Consider the following 18,156-nt stretch of genomic DNA (forward strand, 5'->3'; position numbering starts at 1 on the left):
AACGAAATAATTGTGTATTTGAGATTCATACATTTTACAAAAATATTACTCATAAACGTAAATATAAAAATAATCAATTAAAAAATATAAAAATGCACTTATCAACATAATTAAGTTAATGAGAATATTTGGCATGTTTTGTTAATTTATTATCATTTTTCTATAAGCTAAACACTGGAAGAAAGTAAATTATAGTTCATAATGATACAACTTTTTAAGTTATTTAGTAACCAAATCACCACATAATTATTGTGACACTCACATTATGTTATTACTTCTTACCAACTAGGTTCATAATTTTATTTAGCTACCCACATTAAACACCGTTTTACACATTTAGTGACGTCACGCATCATTGATTCTTCAAACTCGCTCCAGGAATACGTAATTACGGAAAAATACGTAAAGATAGTATTACGATATTAGTTAATAAGTTTTAAACATACATATTTTATTTCACATTTCACATATCTATAAATTCAATAGAACTTAATAAAACAGCTACTATTTTAAGTCTACAATTCAGTATGTCTGGCCAAAATCCTTCCTTCAAGATCTGCGTGCATTTTTTCGACTTTTAGAGTGTGTTTCTTGATAGTTTGTTGTGTGTCTGCGAAGTGATCCATCTTGTCGCCCGTGGCTGCCACCTGAACATGAATATTGAAGAAAATTTATGAATAAAGTTTATTTAATGTCGATCAAACTATTATATTTTTTACTAGCGGTCCGCCCTGGCTTCGCCCGTGGTACCTACATGTTTAAACTATCCTATCTCTCAAGTTGGATCGAACTGCACATGGTGTGCGAATTTTATTATAATCGATTAAGTGGTTTAGGAGTCCATTGAGGACAAACATTGTGACACGAGATTTATATATATATTAAAATAGTTTAGGCTGCCGATTCTTCGCTATTGATTTGGAGATAAATTATAAACTCATAGACAGACAGAAATAAATGCGGAATACGTGAAATGGAATTTTAAATAACATTGGCTTCTGTTAAGAAGAACATAAACAGCTGAACTGATTTTGATGGAAATGATAGCTGAATAAAGGCAAGAATGAGGGTGGAATGGATACAAAGCTAGTAAAATATAAGAGAAAATTTGCAAATAAAAAACAAAAAGCCATTAACCTTGCTATGGTGTTTCTCAAGTTTGCTTACATGGTCGGCGTGCAATGTGCGCAACTTCAGAAGTCGCGACTCGTAATGTTGCAACTCCACCTACGTTATACGAATTACAGCTTTATTATTAAGGCAAAAGGTCGTATTTTGAAGAGCATTTTATTAAAACTAGAAATAATTAAATATCAATGAATTGACAAAAGTTTGTTTTAGTGGAACATAATACAACAGAAAAAACCAAGCCTAGAAAAATGGGGGATATGGATATCTATACATATCCTTTTATAAAATACTAGCTGTTTCCCGCGGTTTTACTCGCAGTGCTCCGCTCCTGTTGGTCTTAGCGTTATATAGCCTATATCTTTCCACGATAACTGGGCTATTTAACACCGAAAGAATATTTCAAATAGGACCAGTAGTTCCTGTCATTAACGCGTTCAAAACAAGAAACAAACAAACTCTTCAGCTTTATAATATTATATATACAAGTATAGAATTGATGTCACATTAATAAATGTAAGAACAATAAATATAAGAACAAATAAATACATTTTAATACATTTGGTGTTTTATTTACTACTAGCTTGATTTGTCTATGGTTATATATATAATAATCAGAAATAATATATATATATATAATTCTGATTTTCTGATGAAAATAACCGGGTTTTGCCCGGATAGTATTCAAGTTATTATTTGAGGTTGAGTATCAAGTAGAAATGGTTAATATCTAAAAGTTAAATAATTTAAAAAAATACCTTCAATGAAGCCAACTCATCAACAGTGAAGTTAGCAGCAGTAGCCATTTTCCACAGACCTTGCACTTTAGGCTCAATGAATTCTTTGTTTGTTGGTCCTAAAACAAAACAAATACAATACAATACAATTATATGAATAAAGTATCTGTAAATTTTTTTATCAGCAAGTGTTTTTATAACAATTTGCACAACCACCTCCGCATGATGAACTTTATATCCTTATAAAGCATAATTTTTGGTAGGTATTTGGAAAATCGAAAAATTTGCAATAACAAATAAATCCATACTAATATTATAAATGCGAAAGTAACTCTGTCTGTCTGTCTGTTACTCAATCACGCCTAAACTACTGAACCAATTTGCATGAAATTTGGTATGTAGATATTTTGATACCCGAGAAAGGACATAGGCTACCTTTTATTGCGAAATATGTACCACGGGCGAAGCCGGGGCAGACCACTAGTAAGTAATATATATTGATAATTAAGAAATTGTCAAAGGTATTTTTTTTGAACCAGCAATAATTTAGTATAATTAATAATATTACCTCGAGCTGCAATCCTCTCCAGCCTGTCAAACCCGTCCCTTAAGCCCCTGTGCTTGTCGCGCACCAGGTTGGACTTGTCTATGTAATCCTTTGTCAAGTTCTCCCCGTTGTCGTTCACGTAGTTGATTTCATTGAATTTATCAAGTTCCTCGTCATTTACTGCATCTGGAGAAAAATATGTTATGAGCGTTTTTATATAACGAAGTCTAACTCGATTTCGATTAATTATTGATCTCATACACTAGCAACTAGCAAGTTAGCAACAGCTTCAAACATGTAATAAATGGATAAAATATTGGTTATTAAAAAAAAATTGGTTGTCTGTAAGTCGGTTTACTGACGATAGTTGAACGTGACAACGTCTGATTGTGCTTCTTTATCGCTCGTTCCGCGCTCTCGCTTGCACTTCAAGCCTTGGAACGCCTCAGAGCGAGGTAACGCCGCATGAGTCATGTTTTTTCATGCGTGCAGCCGGCTCTATCGAATTATAAGACGTTGTCACGTCAAAAATATTTCAATAAAGACTAGACACAATTTTTTGGTAAAAGTATTGTTTAAAATTAATATTAATAATCGTTATAATATAATATAATTTAATCGTTAAAATATAACGTATCTAAAATAAGAAAATATAGGTAGGTAGCTTTTACAATATTTTAATGAAAATATAATCTTAAAAAAAAAACTTATATTATGACTTCTATATTTTTGACGATTTTCAAATCGATATATGTTTTTATTTAACTAGACCTTCTCAAGACAATTTTTTTTTTACCAAATTACTCTACAAATTACCGCCAACAACTAATTTTAATTCAATATTATAATATCTTTATAATATTTAAATAGCAAAATAAACTTATTATAAGTCGCCATCGCCGCGGGACTTTTTTCGTAGTGTAGTATGTAATTTGACATTTGACAGTCAGTGACTCAGTGACATATTAGCCAACTGCCAATTTGAAATATTTATTTTCTGTAAAGCTCCGTTTGTTTATTAATTAATATTCAACAAAAATTACAATTTGATGATATGGACGTAAAAAAACATATTTTTACTTGTGTTGAAAAGAAATGTTTCATGGAATTAATTAAAAAATACAGAAGAGTGATAGAAAATGAAAAGTCGGACGCTTTTTCGTTATCGATAAAGAATGAAGCATGGAACAAGGTTGCTGCAGAATTCAACGCCAGTCCTCAAGTTTCAATTCAGGTAAATTATATTAACATATTAAGTTTATTATACACGTCACTTTCAATTCAAATTAGCTGGTATCAAGTTATCACTTACCAGCGGACATAGGTCAAAACATAAAATGACAACGTTTATATGTATTTTATTTTTACTATATTTTATATTAAGGCCACACACAAACAACTCCGTCGTTTGTGGATGAATTTGAGGCAACGTCAGCGAGAGATAACACGAGATCGTCAACAACAACAACAACCATTGGCCAATGAGGGAGAGCCCTCATATGATCTCCTTTCTGATCCTGATATTTCTATGAACAACTTTGAAACAATTCAAGGTAAAAAAGGTAGTTTCTATGAGAAATATAACGCTTCAGATTCTTTTTACCCATAAGGGAACACAGAGAGATGAATTTCCATGTAATTTTTATCCAAAACTTCTAGTTTAATTTTTTTTATTTAACTAAGGGCTGATTTTTCAATCCTTGGTTAAAACTTATTCATCGAATAACATAATATGAAACTACCATTTCAAAAATGTATTCTAATTGTCCGTATTTGACAGTTTACAGGTGACATTTTAAAATGTTCGTGTAATGTGTATTGGACGGATAAATTTTAACCAAGGATTGAAAAATCGGCCCTTAATCATATTGAATTGAATTACAACAAATTCATTTAATAACCCATGTTACAATGAGGCGACTCATTGTTATTTCTGGATGAGTCAATTATATCCCTTTTGGATAGTGGTTCACCACAGGAAAGACAAAAAGAACCCAAAATAAAATGAAAGTAGAGAATCTCTTATCTATCTCAAGACAGCACCTACCAAATCCCTCAGACTTCAGCCAAAAATATATAATATAAGCTGAATTCCATAGATACACAAGAATGCAGGGTTAGTGAACAGCAAGCCACTGAGAAACACGAAATAGAGATGCAAATCCTCAAGGATCAGCTTCGAGAAGATATGGCTAAAGTAGACCCAGCCGGACTTATCTTGAGGCACAAACAAGATTTACAAGGTGATAACCTCTATTGTAAATATCAAATGTATTCAGAATGATGTAACATTTTATGATTATAGTGGAGTCAATTTAATAGGCAACATTTGATGTCTATCAATTTTATCTTCGAAGAGAGGTAACCTGCTTAAAAATATTGATTAAATTGAATTAATCGATACGGATTCGAAACATTTGTCAATCGAACTTGAAACACATGTCATTTTTAAAATTCATCAGGAGAATCCCTATCCCAGTAATATACTTTCTTTCGTAAATTTAATTAGCAAAATAAGTAGTAGTAAGTATCTACATAATTAAAAAAACACAATGCATTTAATAATTTAGGATGATTTTTATTCACAAGTAATCAATGCATTCCATTCTAGATGTTAGATTTCGATTTTTAGAGTAAATACCAGAGACTGGTATTTAAAAAGAAAAAAGGTTTATTGACACAAATTGTAGCGACGTCAGTTCTTTAAATCAGAAATGGTTTATTATGTTTAGAATGGTTTATCAGTAAAATCAAATCTTAAAATAACTTGTATTGGTCATAAATTTAATAATATGTAATCGTAGTTGAAAAAAGTTAAGCAAATGTGTAGTTCTAACAAAATGAAATAATATATTATTCTATGTCGTCGTTACTAGGCTACGTTGTTGAATTTTGTTGAACTGTCAAATGTTGCCTATTAAAATGGCTCTACTATAATTATATATTTTTTTTATTTCAGATACAAGTGGATGCCAGAGTAATTAATTTAAATATTCATAATAAAAAAGGCTCAACTTGTACATTTAACTGAATTAAAAACACAATATTTAATATAAGCTATTCCATAGATACACAAGAATGCAAGGATAGTGAACAGCAAGCCACTGAGAAACACGAAATAGAGATGCAAATCCTCAAGGATCAGCTTCGAGAAGATATGGCTAAAGCAGACCCAGCCGGACTTATCTTGAGGCACAAACAAGATTTACAAGGTGATAACCTCTATTGTACATATCTAATGCTAATGATTCTAGATGTTAGATTTGCATTTTTAGAGTAACATCTCTGGTATTTAAAAAGAAAAAAGGTTTATTGACACAAAATTGTAGCGATGTCAGTTCTTTAAATCAGACATTGTTTATTATGTTTAGAATGGTTTATCAGTAAAATCAAATCTTAAAATTACTTGTATCGGTCATTATTATTCCGTGTCTCTTGACACCTCTCAAGTATGAGTCAATTATTATCACCTTTGATTAGTGGTTCACTACAGGAAAGACAAAAACCGAAAATGAAATGAAAGTAGACAATCTATCTCAAGACAGCACCTACCAGATCCCTCTGACTTCATCCTCAACCCAAAATATATAAGTTGACTTCCATAGATACACAAGAATGCAAGGATAGTGAACAGCAAGCCACTGAGAAACACGAAATAGAGATGCAAATCCTCAAGGATCAGCTTCGAGAAGATATGGCTAAAGCAGACCCAGCCGGACTTATCTTGAGGCACAAACAAGATTTACAAGGTGATAACCTCTATTGTACATATCTAATGCTAATGATTCTAGATGTTAGATTTGCATTTTTAGAGTAACATCTCTGGTATTTAAAAAGAAAAAAGGTTTATTGACACAAAATTGTAGCGATGTCAGTTCTTTAAATCAGACATTGTTTATTATGTTTAGAATGGTTTATCAGTAAAATCAAATCTTAAAATTACTTGTATCGGTCATTATTATTCCGTGTCTCTTGACACCTCTCATGTATGAGTCAATTATTATCACCTTTGATTAGTGGTTCACTACAGGAAAGACAAAAACCGAAAATGAAATGAAAGTAGACAATCTATCTCAAGACAGCACCTACCAGATCCCTCTGACTTCATCCTCAACCCAAAATATATAAGTTGACTTCCATAGATACACAAGAATGCAAGGATAGTGAACAGCGAGCCAATGAGAAACATGAAATAGAAATGCAAATCCTCAAAGAGCAGCTTCGAGAAGCTAAGGCTAAAGCAGACCTAGCCGTACTTATCTTGAGACACAAACAAGATTTACAAGGTAACAACTTCTATTCTAAATACCCAATGTATTCAGAATGATATAATATTTTATGACACTTATGTTTTTTTTTTTATTACAGATACAAATGGATGGCAGAGTAATTAATTTATATATTCATAATATAAAAAGTCTGAAGTTCTACCAAACAATGTAACTAAATAATAACGAGGGCGCAATCAACATTTGACCGCCTCCTTGGTATAGTGGTTGACGCGTGCACGTAGAACCGAGGGGTCCTGGGTTCGATTCCCGGTGGAGCGAAGAAAAAAAAAATGTCTCGGTCTGGCAGGACACAGAAGGCTGATTGCCTACTTGTCCCTAAAAAAATCGATCAGTGAAACAGATGTATGGATAATGCATCTGTCCCTTACCCCACTTGGGGACACGGGACTTCACAATCAACATATTGAACTGAAACAATGTTGCTGAAAACTATGAATAAATGTTGCTTTGTAAAAAAACAATGCTTTTAAGGCGAGTACATATTAATACATGCCTTATCAACTCTGAAAAATGGAAAAAAAATCCTCGACTACACAGTGGCTTCTGTTGTACATATGACTGTATTGTTAATTGTAGAATTACGATTTTATTATTTTTTACCTCTGTTTCTGTAATCGTAGATTACTTACATGTCGTAAATAAGTTTTAAATGTAATAATATTTTTTACGAAATAAATTGTATATAGATATTTCGGTATTTTATTTTTGTATCCTCAACTACAATCCTTACTAGTCCTTTGTAATAAATGCGAAAGTTGTCTATCTGTCTGTTTGTCTCTTCTTCTAACCTAAACCAGTGAACCGAGTGACCGAAAGTAACTTTGTCTGTCTGTCTGTTACTCAATCACGCCTTAACTACTGAACCAATTTGCATGAAATTTGGTATAGAGATATTTTGATACCCGAGAAAAGACATAGGCTACTTTTTACCCCGGAACATAGGATAGGTTTTATCCCGGAAATCCCACGGGATGGGAACTATGCGGGTTTTTCTTTGCGCGGGCGAAGCCGCGGGTGGAAAGCTAGTATTTATATAAATTTTTTCTAACACCGTGAGTGTAGTATACGGAGGTATGTTTATACATTAGGTTTAAGTAACAATAAGATTAAGCAGTACACATTTTAAAGAAAATGAACATAAGGAATAATATTTAGTACTCCATTGCAACATAACAGAAATACAAAAAACACACATTAAGCTACTTTTAAATAATTTTATGATACTGGGAACGCACCTTTTTTTTTTCATAAAAAAAACTTGATGCAAATGAAATAGACAGTGGTAAAACCTGTCATAGTATTTACTTGAAGTGTGTGCACAAAGATCCCTTGCCGAATACCTAGTCACTACATAGTATAAAACAAAGTCGCTTTCTCTATCCCTATGTCCCTATGTATGCTTAAATCTTTAAGAGCTACTACTTGTCCGCAACTATTTTGTCTCTCCACCCATGAGCCAGTATGAAAGTGCGCGCACGTAGCGACGCGCAACTCCCCATACAAATTGATGGCAGAGACAAAGGGGTTGTTGTAAATTTGCCACAAAGTTAATTCGTCACCTAAAAAAGTATGTGTAAATTTGCCACACTTTTATTTTTTTAAAGTTAATTCGTCACGATTTAATATCAAGTATTGTAAATTCGTCACATCGATAATTTAAGTACAGATAGCAAAAAAATTAAACAATAAATTAATTTAAAATGTTTATTTCTTAATCAGTTTTAGATTTTCAACCTTACATGTATAAAAATCACAGTCAAATTGGATGGCGATGGACTTTGTAAAAACATAAGGAAAAGCATAACAAAGATAAATTTTGCTAAAAACCAAGGAACATCTATTTTGTATATGTTCTAAAAATTCACACTGAGAGAATGCTACATTTATTCTTAGAAAAAATATTACGCTCACGAAGTCGCGTTTAAATGGCTAGTATTACATATATGTACCCATTATAATCGCGAAATTAATACGTGCTTTTAAAAAAGGTTGCAGTACAGAAATTTTTGATTGTAGGTATATATCTCTGTGAAATTCAAGTTCAAAACCGGAAATATTCAACAAAATATATGTTTATTTTCACAAATAAAATTATTCAATCACACCACCCCGTCGCACCGCCGCGTCGTCGTCGTTTGGGTCGTCAGCTATTTTGTTTAAATTTTTTCATGTTTTGTTGAGGCAAGCAACATAAAAGGGGAGTTAGGTTGTTTTTTTGTTTTTATTGTAAGTCAATGGGTAGGTATAAATTACAATCATATTTTTAGTTTTTATATATAATGTACATTCGCAACTTTTATAAATAAGGGTACCTAAATTATATCTCTCTTTTATTCTAATTTTTATTTGGTTATATTTTGATAAGATAAGATAATGTATTTACTTGCTTTAAAACACGGTATAAAGTTGTAGTAAATATACAAATGGTGCTTACGTGTTCAGCCAAATTAGCATACAAATTACAAATACTTAAAATATTGAAGATAGAAACAAACAGCATAAAATATCTTAGGTTAATGTTCAATTCTTTAATTTTATAAAAGCTTTCCCGCTGCCCCGCGTGGCGCCCCCCATTCGCCCCAAGCCCTCAGCAGCGATAGCCTCCTTCCAAATGACGTCACAGCGCGAGCGGGTTGTACTGCACAGTACCGCACGCCCCAACCGCAGCGGGTTGCTTTGCTATGCTACCAGTCAGTCTCTCGCGCCGCACTTGTGAATTTACATGTCGTCGACGTCTGGCAGTTTATGAAATGTTTATGGTGAAAGATCCAGCCATGAACATAAATCCATTGATGGCACCAGTATTTACGAGATTTAAGAAAAAAAACTTTAAAATAAAATTCTAATAACACAATAAAAATTCTAATACATAAAAAATCATTTCAAACTTTTAAAAAGCGCAAATCAATTTGACTCAATAATGAATTTACCTTATGTTATTGATGAATTTACCTTATGTGAATTGTGAATGATTACTGTAATATTAAAATGTAAATCATTATATTGCTGGTTTCATCGCAGGCTGAAAGGTATAATTCACTTGCCTTGCTTGCTGGCGGTACTTTACTACTTGTGGCAAATTTACAATAACCCGAATATACCTGTGACGAATTTACACATACTTTTTAAGGCATGTGACGAATTTACTTTCAATGTATGGAGTTTTAAAAACGTGACGAATTAACTTTGTGGCAAATTTACAATAACCCAGACAAAGTTGCTCGTGCGCGCTGGCTGTAAAACTACTCAACGGATTTTGATGCGGTTTTTTTTAATAGAACGAGTGATTCAAGAGATACAAAGCGGGCAAAGCCGCGGGCGGTAAGCTAGTATTATATAAAAAAAGCACTTACTCTTATATCCATCAATTTCGCCAGCCTCCATGTTCACCAGCAAGTCGTAATACTGATCGATCTTTTCCTGATGATGAGTGAACTCCTCTCTCAAAGCAGCCAACTCCTCACTGGTGAAGCCCGAGGCCTCTGCTTTCGCCCATAACATGTTCAATTTCTTGTCTTTGAACAGACTCTTGTTTATATATCTGTCCGAAGCTGCGTTGTATGACTGAAATAATAAATGTAACATTAAATTATTAATGGATTATCATAGTTTAGTAATGTGTAGAAAGAGATGTGCATTTCCATGTATTTGTTCTATGTATAAGAATGTGTTTTTAATTATCTATACTAATATTATAAAGCTGAAGAGCTTGTTTGATCATGCTTATTTCAAGAACTGCTGGTCCGATTTGAACAATTATTTCAGTGTTGGATAGCCTATTTATCGAGGAAGGCTATATAAGCTATATATCGTCACGCTAAGACCAACAGAAGCGGAGCCATGCGGGTGAAACCGCGGAGCGCAGCTAGTGTGTTATATATATGATTTCCGACTTCAACGTGAAGCTAAATAAACTAACTTACTGAACTTTGAAATTACTCATGCATCCATCAAATACAAATATACAAGACAGCAGCTGTATCTGCATATCTCATTAGATTTCATAACCCTATGTTAGTGTAGATTTATTTGAATTTAATTATTAACAAGTGAATATCAAACTGAATGGTATGTTATAGTTATTATTGTAATATAGATGGATTCCGCCCACTTTATTCTAAATTATGTGATTACTCCTATTTCCTTACCAAACCTTTTTTATTTATTAATTTTACCATGATGAATGATTATAGAAATGTGTTTTGTCAGTGTAACAATAACAGGCTGCAATGATTGGGTACTTTTTGTAATTTACCTACTCAGTCCATTAAGAATTTTATTAACAAACTAGCCGCGCTCTTCTGTTGGTCTTAGTGTGATGATATGTAGCCTATAGCCTTCCTCGATAAATAGGCTATCTAACACAGAAATATATTTTTCAAATCGGACCAGTAGTTCTCAATATTAGCACATTTAAACAAACAAACATACAAACTCTTAAGCTTTATAATACTTACTGGATCTTGTTTCTGCCTGCCCATGGAGTTGTCTTCAAAATGCTCTCGAAGTCCATAGTTGCTCATGATAGTTGTGAGTTTCCTTCTCAATTCAGCTTCCTTCAAACCCTCCTTATCCCCACCTTCACTCTTCATTCTCTTATATGTTAATTCTAATTTATCTTGAATCATTAGATCACTGTATAAGGACTTTAGCTTTGGTTCTGTTAAACGCTGAAATGAAAATGGAAAAAATGTTTTGTACTTGTCTTTAAAATAAATAAATTGATTATTTCTATTTGTAACTACTTATTTAATTTACAAGACAAATTAGGTAAGTAAATTAAATTTAGATTATAATAATTATTAGTAATAAAAAAGAAAATAGGTTCCAAATTCAAAAAAATTAACAGTTCCTAATCTTATCTGAATTATTATTTTACCTAATTTTTTTATAGCAATAACTATATAGTTTCTCAAAATATCATATCACACTAACAAACATAAGCTGCTGTTCCAAAGCTTCACATTAAACCAGAGAACTTCAAGATAACCGGGTTCATGAATTTCTCTTTGATAACAAAGAAACAGTGATAACAGAAAAATCAATAAAATAACTGTAACATACCTGTTGAGCTTTAGTCCAAAGCAAGTTTAATTTATTCATTCTAAATGGTTTATCCAACTTTCTGAAGTTTACTTCTTCGGGATCTTTGGAATTCGCAGATCGGGAATATTTATTTTCACCCAAAACACATTGAAAAATAAAAAGTGCGGCGACTACGCCGAAAAATAGGCGGAATCCCATTTTAATTATGAACAAAAAAGGAGTAGAGGAAAAAAGCCAGAACTTTATAAACCAAACAATTATTACAAAAATTAAATTGGATATATTTGTATTTCAATTTCTTTCTAATTTTAATAATTCACTTCTCAAAAACACATCAGCATCACCAATCACATCAAAATTATAATTATAATTTGAATTTTGACGTGTATGACAGACTCAGAACAAAATGACAGACGACAGTGCTGATTGCCGACTGCTGTTTGTCAATAATGAAAGTTTCGTTCGTATGATATAGGCGCCGTTCAACAAATTAAAATTCACACGAAATTCACATCTTGCGAATATTTGAAAAAAAAAAACAAACAACTTGTCCCCCCCCCCCCAAAATTAATTTACAAATTTGATTTCTTGTAACATTTACATTTTTTTTCAATTTGTGAATTGTGACTCGAAAAACATCTGGGCAATAACTCGACTGGCAACATAATAAAACTGTTGCCATTTTATATTTGACAGTCAGAGTGACAGCTAATTACAATCAGACGTGTTGTGTTACGCTTGTTGTGCGAAAATATTGCATAAAAAATGTGTCTTATTGTAACGTATTCTCTTTCGTGTTTGTAACTACCATAATATGTTGCTAACTGATTCGAAGTTCCAAACAACTGGTAGTTGATCGTAATACTCGTGGGGTAGGAATCCTACGTTACACTCAAACACAATGGTAGCTAACATTCTCTGTAACAGCATCTGAGAGCGCGGCCGCATACGATTTCGTCTGACCATCGTTACTTTCTCTCTGATGCGTTGCGAGTGGGTTGTTACTTAACACAGTAGGGTAAAGGGGCAACACGGTCGAATCGCTTCTAATGATAATTCACAAACAGTGTGGTAGAACAATTATTGAGTGTTAGTGTGATGTGCGTGGGTTCGTAGTGATGGTGGAACGCGAAGGGATGCGTCGGGGTGGAGGGTGCGGCTGGGGTAGCGGTGTCTTCGGCAGGTGGTCGCTGCGGCGACTGCTGCTGGACAGCCCTTTGGTTGGGAGAAGACTTGCTCACTCAGGTATATGGCACTTTTTATTCATTTACCCCTAAATAAATATTTAAGAACATTGGTACATAAATTATATTTTGTAGAAATGAAATATTGAATTACAAGTCTTTGTATTTTTTTGTTTTTTGTTAGATATTTGATTATTCCGTCTTATAGAAGTTTAATGAGATAAATAATTCTAAAAAGTTAAGTGTTGTTTTTGATACAAATAATTGAATATTTAAACAAACATGTGTTATCAAATAGGTCATTGCCACTAAGCTCCATGCTACTCGACCTTTCCTTGCTAAATAAGATTGTCATTGCCAACAATTAATTATTATTATCCATCTTAATTTATCATTGAACTGACCTAGGACAAGCAGAATTAGAGACCTTCCATACAAATATAACATAGTATTTGTTACAGTTACTTTTCTACAAAGTTTATAATAATTATAATATTTATAATACATTTGAATGAAAATAAACCTTTTCTCTGTTTTAATAGTAATTTCCAATGAAGAGATAATTAAGGTAATTGTTTATAATTTGTGGAAAATTGATGTTAAATAGGCTATTTGACAGTATAAAAAATAAATTACTTTTTTGTGTAATCCATATATATATAAGGTTTTTGAAGCGATTTAAATTAATAAATGATATAAATAATAACTTATTTATTTATAAATCGTCGAGAAAAAACATCACATTTTTTTAAATTACCACGTGACCGAAAACATCCATGATTGGCTGCATCTGCCATGACGTCACAGCGGCGTAAATAACAAGTGATCCCAACGTTTACTCACGTCGTTGCTGAATTTCGCTTTTGGTTTTGTTTCTTGTATAACTTATTTCTTGTGATTCAAGGTGTCTGTAATCAGTTTTGTTCTTTATGTGTTATTTTTGTTGGTCATGGAACCAAATTTCGAAAAAGCAGACAGTAGAAATCTACCTAAAGTGGACGCTACAATGGTTGGCATGTTCTTTATAAACAACCCAGATTTTTACGCTCCTGAATTGAGAAATGTGAAAACAGCTACGTAAGTTAATATTTCAGTCGTCATTCATTACCTTTTTAGTTAAATGTACCTACAAACATGAATCACAGTAGCACAATAATTATGAAGTATACATTTTTTAGGTTATGCCCTTTGTTTTTCATTTCAGCCATCCAGTTTATAGGATTGACGTGTTTGTATTGATTATTATATATGTACCTATTGACAATTTATATATATCATTATCTAACCGTTATAAATTATAAATTATCGTTATAAATTATCTAAGCAGGTAAGTAATGAGACGATTTATACTATGTATTGCAAATAAAATAAACTGCCTACTAGGTATTCAACACCATACTTACATCGAAGTGGTCTTCACAAAAAAATATAACTGTTTTAATTGACATATCTAATATCACTTGGATTTCTGCGAGCTAACTGCAACCACTTTCTACGCATTTTTATATCTTTCATCCAGCATCCAGGAATTACACACTATCTATAAGAACTCATTTTCTGGTTTTTAAGCAGATTAACTTAATTATACTATAATTAAAACAAAAACGAACAATAAGTACTAGAAGCAAGTTGATGTTTACGCCGCTGTGACGTCACCATGGTCGCGAGACGCCATATTCTTCAAAATTGTGTTTTGGCGGCATATTTGAATATCATGTTTTTATTTTCCATTTTCTCAATGAATAACTACAAAAAATTAAGAAACATGTGTTTTGTGTGCTCTATAAACGTATCTTAATAATTTGAGACAGTTTTCAAAACCTTGTCAAATAGCCTATTGTGAAGAATTTACAAGATTATCTAGATCAATATTTTCCTGCTCTGATAAGAAATAGCAAGGTGTTTTATAAAAGCAAAAAATCTAATAATTGTAGTAAGTACTTAATTAATTTTTTCCATAAAATTACCATAGTAAGTAGTTTTTTGGATATTGTCACCCATCCATATATTTTTGTAATGGGTTCAAAGAACAATTTAAACGAAATGTTTAAATTTCAATTATAATAGACATAAAAATTGACACATTTGTAATACATGAAAAAAGAGTATATAGATAGTTAACAGACTTTAGAGTGATATATACATTTAAAAAGAGACCACTTCAATACTATTCATAAAACCTCAAGAGAAACTAAGTTATATGCTAATAATGTAATAAAAAATTAAATTTCCATATTTGTAATCAACAGTTGCGATAATTTGGTCGTAAATTAGAATTTGATACAATAATTTATAGTTCTCAAGTATCCTTCACCTACTTTTTTAAGGTTACACATTTACTGCTTATCCTAATTTTAAGACTGAACATTGATAATTAATAGTAGTTCTAATGTGAATAAAAAAAATGAATATAAAGAAACACCTATTGTATACTTACTTAATTAAAATTCAAAGAAATAGTGTTCCTATACATCCCTACTATAATATTATAAATGCGAAAGTAACTCTTTCTGTCTGTTACGCTTTCCTGCTTAAACCTCTCAACCGATTTTGATCAAATTTGGCACAGACAATCTTTAGACTCTGAGAAAGAACATAGGCTACCTTTTATTGCGAAACATGTACCACGGGCCATCCGGGGCGGACTGCTTGTGATAAATAATGTGAAATAAAAATATCAAATGACATTGAACAACATCTTATGAACTTCTCAACACTATTACAATATATTTGAACAATATGTGCACACAGTAGTGTTTATCTTACAATATTTAATATTTTTATAATGAGTCAGTTAAATGCACTATGTTATTCTGATATCACAGTAGATTATATCACAAGTTAAATAGATAAGACTGTCCTATATTCACACTATCTAGATATATGTAACATATTATGAACATATGAAAGTTTTTAAGGATATGTCAATGTTAGGTCTTTCCAATCACCCCTGTTCACAATTACCCGGATTGACAATATTTTTATTGTATAACCTATATTACTATTTCTGTAAAATCCGTCAATTTGTTTTTTCATGAAAGAGTATCATACATCCATACTCACAAACTTTCACAATTTTTTGACTTAAGGATTTATTATACTCAATAAATTATATAATCTTTGTTAATTTTACATCATGTTAATTAACAAGCAATTTCAAAAGTTATTGCAGAATAATTGTATTTTAATAAATATAATTACTCTTTATTAAAAATGGAAAATCCATACAAGTGTATCTTGTGGTATTTCATTTAACTCATTTATACTGGTTTTCCCATTGTTATGAAGTAGCCTTACTGCAATATGGGCAATAGGTTATCCAAGGGTCAATTTAATAGTAATGGCGTGATTAAAAAACCATAAAAGCCTATAATTTATGTAATTTGTATAATTAATGTAATTGGTATAATACAGTGTTAATTATAAATAAATAAATAATTATATTTATTTTTGATAAAAAAAGAAGAAACTTACTACATGAATTTTAAAGTCATAAGCAAAAACGTACGCTCAATACATGATTTCGTACATAATTAAATTATTTGAAGGTTACCCAGCAACCCTGGCGTATATAAAATGAAGAATACCTTTGTACTTATTCGGAAGTTGGCGGGGTTTTTGGGTACATATGAATAAATCAACTATGTAACGACCTAGTTTCAAACGAAACAGAGTTATTACTTATTATTTATAAATAGCCATTTAAATTTCGTATTGTTTAAAAAATTATCTTGATTTTGATTTGCGTCATAGTGAGGTATTAATGCTATCGATTTTTGCGCCAATCTAAACAGCCGTAAGTACCTACTGTTCCAATTTCTTAGTCACATTTTGATAGGAATGCCGTCGTTGAAATTTTCCGCAGTTAATATTCAAGACTTTCTTTTAATTATTTTACAATTAAGTATTGCAAATTAACATGTATGTTTGGTAAGATATTATTTCACAATTACATAAAAACAACAGCACCAAAATTATAGAAACATTGCATGAAGGTAGTTTTAAACTCGTTGTTTGATATCCGAGGGATTTAGTCTAGTCGTAATCGTTATAATCACGCATAACCGCCAGTTTCCTACTATGTACTCCTAATCAAGGTACAGCAAGTTCTCAATACATTTTACAGCCGCTTTTTTGCGAGCAATACATACAACTTTCCAATCTCTATACGTCGCTCTTATAATGTCGTATTGCTTACTTCATCAACAAGTAAATAACAAATTAAATGATGTATTGAGAAACCATAATTATCCTGAATAGTCGTACGATGAGTAAACAATATTATGTATGTAGTACTTAAATAAAATTGTCCTTTAGGATAACTTCTGAAAGAAGATGTAAACACGTTTCAGTACGTGCTTGAACGTTTTCTAGGTATTCCTCTAGTCGCATTTCGTCTAGGATGAGTTAAGTCTAATAGACTGTCTAGAGTCTAGACGAATAATTTGCTTGAGCTTTTGTTCAAACAAAGAAGTTTAAATTGGTATTCACTATTGATAAATGTACTTGTACATAGAGCACTATGTAGTTATAGGATTTCTTACGATGTTTAAGTAATGCTGAAGTGACAATTTGTAAATTATGGTTTTAATTTATTTTTCTATATTCAGTACGAAAAAATTTGAAAAAATGGTTTGAAATAAACTTTATGTTGTGAAGTTTAAATTAAGGTTTGAAAACACAGTTTTAAAATTAATGAGGTGGCTTGACGAATGCGATTTCTCTAAAATATAATAAGTAGGTATGTTATGCTTATTTTAAACATGCTTTGAAAAACGTAACCCAAAAGGAGCTGGTAGGCATACAAATTTAATTTGTACAAATAATTTCATATGTTACCCAAATATTTAATGGTAAATGGCGATATTATGTAAGTGTCGACTAACATTATGTAATTCATTTCCACATTCGTTAGATAATATTTCGGAATAATGTGAAACTATTGTTTGCCTGAAGTATAGGTACTATACTTCAGGGTAGGTATTTACCAATTTATCACTTGCACTTTATTGTTCACTTGTCCAGATGAGGTACTAAACGTGACGAAAGAAACGCCGAAAACTAAAAATAAACTTCTGCTAATATCTTCCAAATATTTAATAGTTTCTTTGGTTGATTGTTAATCATTTGGCTGTCTGACTTAGGATTATGTACCGTTATGATCACCCAAAAAGATAATGACAACAAAGAAGGAGAGTAAAATAAGGCTTATGACCTATGGT

General features: G+C 31.7%; 3 protein-coding genes across 6 annotated transcripts in view; 2 read left to right on the plus strand and 1 right to left on the minus strand.

The window, feature by feature from the left end:
• Positions 1-12,110, minus strand: LOC149908613 (alpha-2-macroglobulin receptor-associated protein). Of its 2 annotated transcripts, none has more exons than XM_090102082.1 (7): positions 11,769-12,110; positions 11,162-11,374; positions 10,058-10,268; positions 2,434-2,598; positions 1,887-1,984; positions 1,168-1,227; positions 1-647 (listed from the first exon to the last, which is right to left on the minus strand). In XM_090102082.1, exons 1-7 carry the CDS (start codon positions 11,946-11,948, stop codon positions 516-518), a joined length of 1,059 nt encoding a protein of 352 aa, XP_089958208.1. In that variant the 5' UTR covers positions 11,949-12,110; the 3' UTR covers positions 1-515. The 2 variants fall into 2 exon arrangements, with proteins under 2 accessions (XP_089958208.1, XP_089958207.1); XM_090102081.1 differs by having other exon boundaries at positions 1,138-1,227.
• Positions 3,388-7,383, plus strand: LOC149908614 (uncharacterized). Of its 3 annotated transcripts, XM_090102077.1 has the most exons (8): positions 3,388-3,646; positions 3,797-3,965; positions 4,512-4,655; positions 5,372-5,389; positions 5,481-5,624; positions 6,018-6,161; positions 6,555-6,698; positions 6,781-7,382. In XM_090102077.1, exons 1-8 carry the CDS (start codon positions 3,467-3,469, stop codon positions 6,804-6,806), a joined length of 969 nt encoding a protein of 322 aa, XP_089958203.1. In that variant the 5' UTR covers positions 3,388-3,466; the 3' UTR covers positions 6,807-7,382. The 3 variants fall into 3 exon arrangements, with proteins under 3 accessions (XP_089958203.1, XP_089958204.1, XP_089958205.1); XM_090102078.1 differs by lacking the exon at positions 5,372-5,389 and having other exon boundaries at positions 6,781-7,379; XM_090102079.1 differs by lacking the exons at positions 4,512-4,655; positions 5,372-5,389 and having other exon boundaries at positions 6,781-7,383.
• A 334-nt stretch (positions 12,111-12,444) lies between the features above and the next one.
• LOC149908615 (E3 ubiquitin-protein ligase RNF19B-like) overlaps positions 12,445-18,156 on the plus strand; it is a 101,230-nt gene continuing 95,518 nt past the window's right edge. Inside the window, exon 1 of the mRNA XM_090102096.1 lies at positions 12,445-12,995. Within this exon, the coding sequence (XP_089958222.1) occupies positions 12,869-12,995 (127 nt within the window). The 5' untranslated portion in view covers positions 12,445-12,868. The remainder of the gene's footprint in view (positions 12,996-18,156) is intronic.

The sequence above is a fragment of the Colias eurytheme genome, chromosome 5, assembly GCF_061535395.1.
Source record: "Colias eurytheme isolate Ceu_HAF_F1 chromosome 5, ilColEury1 Martin Lab GWU primary, whole genome shotgun sequence".
NCBI lineage: Eukaryota > Metazoa > Arthropoda > Insecta > Lepidoptera > Pieridae > Colias > Colias eurytheme.

Excerpts from the sequence above, each read along its gene's own strand:
- LOC149908613 (XM_090102081.1), bottom strand. The coding sequence starts at position 11,948 with ATGGGATTCCGCCTATTTTTCGGCGTAGTCGCCGCACTTTTTATTTTT. Across the intron at positions 11,375-11,768 it reads TTTGGACTAAAGCTCAACAG|CGTTTAACAGAACCAAAGCT; the intron begins GTATGTTACAGT and ends TTTTCATTTCAG. Across the intron at positions 1,985-2,433 it reads GGAGAGGATTGCAGCTCGAG|GACCAACAAACAAAGAATTC; the intron begins GTAATATTATTA and ends GTTTTGTTTTAG.
- LOC149908614 (XM_090102077.1), top strand. The coding sequence starts at position 3,467 with ATGGACGTAAAAAAACATATTTTTACTTGTGTTGAAAAGAAATGTTTC. Across the intron at positions 3,647-3,796 it reads GTCCTCAAGTTTCAATTCAG|GCCACACACAAACAACTCCG; the intron begins GTAAATTATATT and ends TTTTATATTAAG. Across the intron at positions 6,699-6,780 it reads ACACAAACAAGATTTACAAG|ATACAAATGGATGGCAGAGT; the intron begins GTAACAACTTCT and ends TTTTTATTACAG.